This window comes from Vitis riparia, chromosome 1 (assembly GCF_004353265.1).
Source record: "Vitis riparia cultivar Riparia Gloire de Montpellier isolate 1030 chromosome 1, EGFV_Vit.rip_1.0, whole genome shotgun sequence".
Lineage (NCBI taxonomy): Eukaryota > Viridiplantae > Streptophyta > Magnoliopsida > Vitales > Vitaceae > Vitis > Vitis riparia.
The window spans coordinates 11999115-12007263 of record NC_048431.1 but is presented as its reverse complement, the minus strand read 5'-3'; the positions used below and the strand labels follow the sequence as shown (position 1 = coordinate 12007263).

Below are 8149 nucleotides of genomic sequence, written 5' to 3'. Positions count from 1 at the left end.
TTAATATTTAAAATCATTATTATTTGTGGGATGATAATTTCATTTTTGTCCATTATATATATATATATATATTTTATTTAATTTTTTATATTAATTATTTATTACATGTTATCATTTTAAGTTTAATATGTCAAAAAATAATTAAAATCAATAAATATAGACAAATTAAAGAGTAAAAATAAATTAAAATTAAAGAAGTTTTATGAGAAAATGCACGAGCATATTTAAAAGAATATAAAGGAAAAAAAGAAAAATAATAATAAAAACTATAATAGGTGACAATGGATTATGGTGGCAGGAGAGGAAAAAAAAAGAAAAAAAAAAGAAAAAAAAAAAGTGGAAACGTGACAAGTGGTAAGAGAGATATATTGATGTGAGAAAAATAATAAAATTAAATTACTCATGTACTTGTTAACAAATAGTATTAAATTGATGTGTACTTTATCCTTTACTTTTGAGGGTAATTATTGAACAAATTTGAAAGTACTATTTGAGTGCATGAATAGACAATATTTTTTTCTATTTTACATCAAAATTAAAAAGAAAAAAGGTAAAGTTCCAAAATCTCATATTTTTTGTAGTTGGTGTATGGTTAGATGATTTTCCTTTTTTTTTTTTTATAAGAGTATGATAGTTTTAAAAAATAATTCCTAAACTATTGTTATGGAAAAAATAATTCCAAATCTACTGTAATTTTTACCAAGTAGGAGAGAAAACGTTATTTCCTTTTAAAATCATCTCTTTGAAAAACAATTTATATATCAAAAAATCGTTTTTTGAAGATACGATTTATATATTTAAATTTACACACTAATTTCTAAAATTTATTTTTTAAAAAAATTACACACTAAAATCATATCTTGAATATATGATTTCTAAACGAAAAAAAGAAGAGAAGAAATCGTATCTTTTGAATATACGATTTTCTCAACAAAAAAAAAAAAGGTTGGGAGAAGTTGTCTCTTGAAGAGACGATTTCCTCCGAAATAAAAAAAAAAAAAAAATTATTTGGGAGAAATCGTTTCTTCAAGAGATGATTTTCTTCAAAAAAAAATTTAATTAATTATATATTTTTAATAATATATATATATATATATATATATATATATATATATATATATATATATATATATATATATATATATATATATATATATTAATATTATAAAATTAATTAATTTTATTTACTAAATTTTAATATATAAAAAAATTATAATTATTGAGATATTTATCAATAATAATATTTACAAAATATAAATTAATTTTAATATTTAGATATTGATTTTTTTATTATTATTTCTTTGTTGATAGTTCGCATGAACAAGGTTATTGGTTTTTTGCATTCATGATAATAATTGATTCTTTTTTTTTTTTTTTTATCATGGTTGATATTTTATTAATTATTGGGATATTTGTTGGTTTTTTAGTATTTACATGAACAATATTATTGGTTTTCTTATAATCATGATAGTAGGTGACTTAGATTTTTTAATATTAAAAACATTTGATAATTAAGGATTGACTTCGTGTTTATATTTATGATATTGTGTATTTGAATTTCAAGGCTTTTATTTGGATATATAGTTTTTGAAAAAATGATTTCTTAATTTTTATTTATTCTTTTTTATTTTGATCAATTTTCTTGAAACTTATAACATTAAAAATTAAAAATAGATAACAAATTTTATATAGCTAAATATTTCCTCAAATTTTTCTTAATAAAAAATCATGGTTTTAAAAACCGGACTAGTCCGGTTGGTCTGACCGTCGACTGGTCACGGTTCTGGTTCGGTTCGACCAATTGGACCGGAATGGTATTGAACCGAGGTCGCACCGCTTGAACCCGCGGTCTAACCGGTAAACTGGACGAATCGTCCGGTTCTATCCGAATCGGCTGGTTCGATTAAAATTAATTTTTTCCTCCCATTGTCGTCGTCCCTCGACAACACCCTTGTGCTGGAAAAGCTTCCCCTTTTTGCTCGTCAAAACCCACTCCTGCGTTGGAAACCCCATCCTTCCACGACCCCACTGGAACCCCCGCCCCCACCTCCACCCCTACTAGAAAAGCTTCCATTTTTTGCCCGTCGGAACACCCCCACGTGACTCCCATGAACCCCCACGTCGGAAAAGCCAACCCCCCTTTCCCCAACCCCCCACCTCGTGTTGCTGCTACTAGGGGTTTTCTACTGCTGCTGGAGGAAAAGCCCCACACCTTGTGCTGCTGCTGTTGGAGGGAACCCCCTCCCCCCCTCCTCCTAGCAACCCCCACTAGAACCCCCACATTGGAAAAAATATCACCTTTTTGACCGATCCTCTCATCCCTTCTTTCAGATTTATTTATTTATTTATTATTTTTTATCTCATCTCTATATTATTTATTTATTTTTATATTTATTATTTTTTTACTTCATGTTTAAAACTTATGATTTTAATTTAAATTAATAAAAAATTACAATTTTAAATCAATTTTAAAATAAGTTTTTTATTTAAAAATGAATTTAAAAATTTTAACTTTTTAAATTAAAATTATGATTTTAATTTTAATTTTAAATTTGAAATTAATTTTTTTATTTTCAAATAAAATTTTAATTTTTAAATAGTGTATAAATTATTATTTTTATTTTTATAATTATTTTAAATTTTAATAATTTATAAATTATATATTTATGACGTCACCAGTTCGACCGCGATTCAACTGTCTGTTGAACCGATAACTTTTCCAGTTCAATAACCAGTCTAGTTATGAAAATATTGTAAAAAATAATTAATCATTTCTAATTTTAAGTGTATTAAATTATTTTTAAAGAAATATTTTATTATTTTTTCAAATTACTTTAGTTGTTTATCATTTATAATTACTAAATAAAATATTTTAATATACAAATGATTACTATTTCTTTTTAAATTGATTAATACTTAAAAAATTATATCTCTTAATGCTGAAAAGTTTATTGAAAATTAATTTATTGAATAATAAATTAATTTATTTTCTATATTTTATTCCTTTTACAGTTAAATTTTAAATTAAATATTAATATTTTTAATTTTAAAATTTATATAATAAAATTAATTTTAAAATTAAAATAAAAACAAAATTATTTATTTTGTAATAATTAATTAATAAATTAATAACAATTTTATATATATATATATAAACGCATTTTTCACAAAAAATAATGATAATATTTTTTTTTAAATTACAAAGCAAAAGAAATAAAAAAATATTAGATAAATATTATTTATCTTATAAAAAAAATATCAAAGTAAATTAATTTTATTTGTTATAATTAATTGAATTAATTTAAAGAAAAATTGAAGATTAAGAAGAAAATATTTTTTAAATCAATATCTAAATATTAAACATAATTCATATTTTAATAAATATTATTATTGATAAATATCTCAATAATCATAAATTTTTTATATATTAAATTTAGTAAATAAAATTAATTAATTTTATAATATATATTTATAATAATTATATTATTAAAAAATATATTACTAATTAAAAAATTTATAGGTAATGAAAAAATGAATTTTTTTTTTTTCTTTGAGGGAGGAAATTGTCTCTTGAAGAGATGATTTCTCCCGAAAAATATATATATATATATATATATACAAATTATTATTTAAAAAAGATAAAGGGCTTTCTTGTTTCAGTCACGATGGATAGAAGATCAAGATCTGGGTAAACCTCATCAATTCCATTCTATGCCGGGGCGGTGCAAAGAGGAGCGTTCAAGACTGAGACGACGACACCGAGTCCAAATGAGGCTTCGACGAGGTCTGTGGGAAAGCTAACTACTGCTTGGTTGTGTGGTTCTTCTCTTTGCAGTCCTTAAGCCATCTGTCGACGGTCTGAAGTGTGCGAGGACACCTCCTGCGACTGTGACATTATACGTTCCATAACAAGTTGGGAAGTCTCAGAAGATGCAAAGGAAAATGGATTCCCATAAATAGCCGTCGTCGCCACTCAATGTCTTGGGAAGCGCTTGCATCTGAGTAGGAGCCAGAGCCTTAGAAACTTCCAAAGCCGACACGCTTCAGGAGCGAGAGAGAAAATCCATGGGCTCATTAGGGGTCTTCGGTGGTGGAAAAAGGAGGTATCCGATTTCCAAAGATCACCGACGATTTTATCCATTGGGGGCTGGTCCATAATCACCTCATCCCCACCATCAATAAGAAACAGAGCAAGAAACAGAAATGAATAAAATAAAATAAAAAACGCAAAAAAAAAAAAAAAATATAGAGTAAGAACTTGGCTCTATGTCATGGTCTGTCCAAGAGCAAGGAGTTGGTGGGATTTAGAGAAAATAAGAGCATGATCTCGGTGTATCTAGCTCAGGGAAGGAGTGATGCATCATATATTTCCTAGAGAAAACAAAAAATACCTCAAAATAAACCAAATCAGAGCATGCATGTATAGAATCAAACCAGATAATCAAACCCGACAAGGCAAATGAGTGGCCCTTGATGTCCACTCCAATCAACAAAGCAATGCTCATAATAGTTGCTGGAAATTGGAATGAAGCAATGTGAAAATTAGAAACAAGAAGCTTGAGGTGGCTAGTTGTCTCGCTTCCAGTTCCCATTTCTCCTTCCTGAATCAGGTAGATATCTCCCTTGTTTTCTTCTCTTTTTTAGTATCCATCTCTTATTCTATTCAACCTCTTTCTTCTCCTCCAAGCCTTCACCAATTCCACTGCTCATCGTCTACTCTCCTGCCATCTGTTTAGAAAATGTCTCCATTTCAACCACCACCAGTGGTAGTGTGTTTTTGTCCGGTTGGATTTAAGGATATGGAACAAATGACTAGTTAAAAAGACACAAACAAAGAACATAATTAATAAGAAGAAAAATTTATGGAGACGTGACAAATAGTTCTTGAAATAGATCCACCTTTCTTGAAGGCGAACTCATTGTATTTGGATACCAGTGATCTACCTCCAAGATTTAACAATCAGATCTCGCATTTGGTGCACTCTGTAAGCGAAATGTGTACAACTCGGGTTTTGGAAAAATTCATCCAGATAGATGTATGAAAATACTCTTTGAAAAAACTTTATGAAAAAATTGTTATTCGTATTTAGAGAGTGAGGGGTGATCTACTTTTATAAGCCATTAACACAGTCCAAACGAGACTCTACTTATAATTAGAATATGACTTAAAGTGGAAGAGAATTCTACTTATAAAAGGAATAAGATTTCACTAACACAATCCTAAAAGGACTTTTCCAAAAAATATAAGACTAATATAATAAAATAAAATAAAATTAATTTCCAATAAGATTCTTCCCAAAAATATAAGACTAATAGAATAAAATAAAATAAAAAATTATTTACACTCTACCTACATGCCACACATCCCATGCAACTCTGAGCAATTGTGGAGGCCATCCCCCACTCCTCCAAATGAAAACAACAAAAAAACTCAACTCCTCTTCGGTCGTAGAGGGGTCTACAATTGTCTTGCCCTATTCTTAATGGAATGAGTTTAAAATTTAAATTAATTAGTTAAAATGGATTAAATAATTCTTATATTTATGAATCAACCATTCTCATGTTTTTCACTTGAAAAATAATTTATTTTTATTATAAATACCTTTGTCATTCGAAGTATTTACATATAGTTTTTAAAAAGGGTTATTTTTACAAGAAAAAAATGAGAATATTTTTGTCAAAATGAAGTTAAAAAAAAGTTGAAAGATTAAATTTCTAAATTTTAATTTTAAATTACTCTTTTAATCAAATAACAATTAAAATATAAATAAATGGAGAGATGCGGGTTTGAATTTTTATTTTACACCCACGATGGGTTTGAATTATTTTGTCTTGTTGGGTTTGAATTATTTTATATTGTCCTGTGCGGATTATATATATGATTAATTTAATATAATATTTATTTTCCTATTTTGAATATATAATAATAATAATTATAATAATAAAAATTGTTTTTCAATAAAATAAATTATAAAAAATCATAATATTTGAATTATTTATAAAATATATTTATATTAATATAATTAAAACATTTTAAAAATATTTTTTTTTCTAAAAAAAATTAAAAGATGGGATTGGGATGAGACCTCCATTGAACCGGTTACCACCCCTAAAATCAATCGTATTTAGTAGGAACCTCGTGGAAGGTTGACTTGACATTAAAACTTCTCATAAAAACATGTGTTAATAGGCAGTTTTTGAAATATCCATGAAGCGCGACATTGCAAAACTGGTTTCCAATGGATTCTACAGAGAAGCCCTTTCTGTATACTCCAAACTCCACTCTTCCTCCGTCCTTGATCACAAATTCACCTTCCCTTTTCTTCTCAAAGCCAGTGCCAAGCTCAATTCACCTCTCCAAGGCCAAATCCTACACACCCAACTCATTAAAACCGGATTTCATTTAGATATTTATGCGGCCACTGCTCTCGCAGACATGTACATGAAACTTCATCTTTTGAGCTATGCTCTCAAGGTGTTCGACGAAATGCCTCACCGAAACTTGCCTTCACTGAACGTCACGATTTCTGGATTTTCGCGAAATGGGTATTTCGGAGAGGCCCTGGGGGCGTTCAAACAGGTGGGGTTGGGGAAGTTCAGGCCCAATTCAGTTACTATAGCTAGTGTTCTGCCTGCATGTGCAAGTGTTGAACTTGATGGGCAAGTACATTGCTTGGCGATAAAGTTGGGTGTTGAGTCCGATATTTATGTGGCGACCGCGGTTGTGACGATGTATTCGAATTGTGGGGAGCTGGTTTCGGCTAAGAAAGTGTTTGATCAGATTTTGGATAAGAATGTTGTCAGCTACAATGCTTTTATTTCAGGGCTTTTGCAAAATGGGGCTCCGCATTTGGTCTTTGATGTGTTTAAGGACTTGTTGGAGTCTTCAGGTGAAGTACCCAATTCGGTGACACTGGTTTCAATTCTTTCTGCATGTTCGAAACTTTTGTATATTCGATTTGGTAGACAGATTCATGGGCTGGTTGTGAAGATTGAGATCAATTTTGATACTATGGTGGGAACTGCACTTGTGGACATGTACTCCAAATGTGGTTGTTGGCATTGGGCTTATGGCATATTCATAGAACTGAGTGGCAGCAGGAACCTAGTAACATGGAATTCAATGATTTCTGGAATGATGTTGAATGGTCAGAGTGACATTGCTGTTGAACTTTTTGAACAGTTAGAACCTGAAGGATTGGAACCTGATTCAGCAACATGGAATATAATGATTAGTGGGTTTTCGCAACAAGGGCAGGGGGTTGAAGCTTTTAAGTTCTTCCATAAAATGCAATCAGCTGGTGTAATAGCTAGTTTAAAATCTATCACAAGTCTTTTACGGGCTTGCTCAGCTCTGTCTGCTTTGCAAAGTGGAAAAGAGATTCATGGGCACACAATTAGAACCAATATCGATACTGATGAATTCATTTCTACTGCACTCATTGACATGTACATGAAATGCGGTCATTCTTATTTGGCTCGAAGAGTTTTTTGCCAGTTTCAGATAAAACCTGATGACCCAGCATTTTGGAATGCAATGATTTCTGGGTATGGAAGGAATGGAGAGTATCAATCTGCATTTGAGATTTTCAATCAGATGCAGGAAGAAAAAGTGCAACCAAATTCAGCAACACTCGTCAGTATCCTATCTGTGTGCAGTCACACAGGTGAGGTTGACAGAGGATGGCAATTGTTTAGGATGATGAATAGAGACTATGGCCTGAACCCAACTTCGGAGCATTTTGGTTGCATGGTTGACCTTTTAGGTAGATCTGGTAGGTTGAAGGAAGCTCAAGAACTTATTCATGAAATGCCAGAGGCATCCGTTTCTGTTTTCGCTTCTTTGCTTGGTGCTTGTAGGCATCATTCGGATTCTGCTTTGGGAGAAGAAATGGCTAAAAAACTTTCAGAGTTAGAGCCACAGGACCCAACCCCTTTTGTGATTTTGTCCAACATATATGCTGTTCAAGGAAGGTGGGGTGATGTAGAAAGGGTCAGAGAAATGATGAATGATAGGGGATTGAAAAAACCCCCTGGCTGTAGTTCAATTGGAGTGACATGAAAGGAACAAGAATGCATAGACATGATACACTGATGAAACAACCATGACTCAATGGTTCTCTTCTTCTTTCCTTGACCAGATTTGGCT

The 8149-nt window shown here is 30.4% G+C and overlaps 1 protein-coding gene across 1 annotated transcript; it reads left to right on the top strand.

The window, feature by feature from the left end:
- The first annotated feature begins 6199 nt into the window (after positions 1-6199).
- LOC117911258 (pentatricopeptide repeat-containing protein At2g02750) lies at positions 6200-8082 on the top strand. Its single transcript, XM_034825560.1, has one exon. It carries the CDS (start codon positions 6209-6211, stop codon positions 8060-8062), a length of 1854 nt encoding a protein of 617 aa, XP_034681451.1. The 5' UTR covers positions 6200-6208; the 3' UTR covers positions 8063-8082.
- Positions 8083-8149: the final 67 nt, after the last annotated feature.

Excerpts from the sequence above, each read along its gene's own strand:
- LOC117911258 (XM_034825560.1), top strand. The coding sequence starts at position 6,209 with ATGAAGCGCGACATTGCAAAACTGGTTTCCAATGGATTCTACAGAGAA.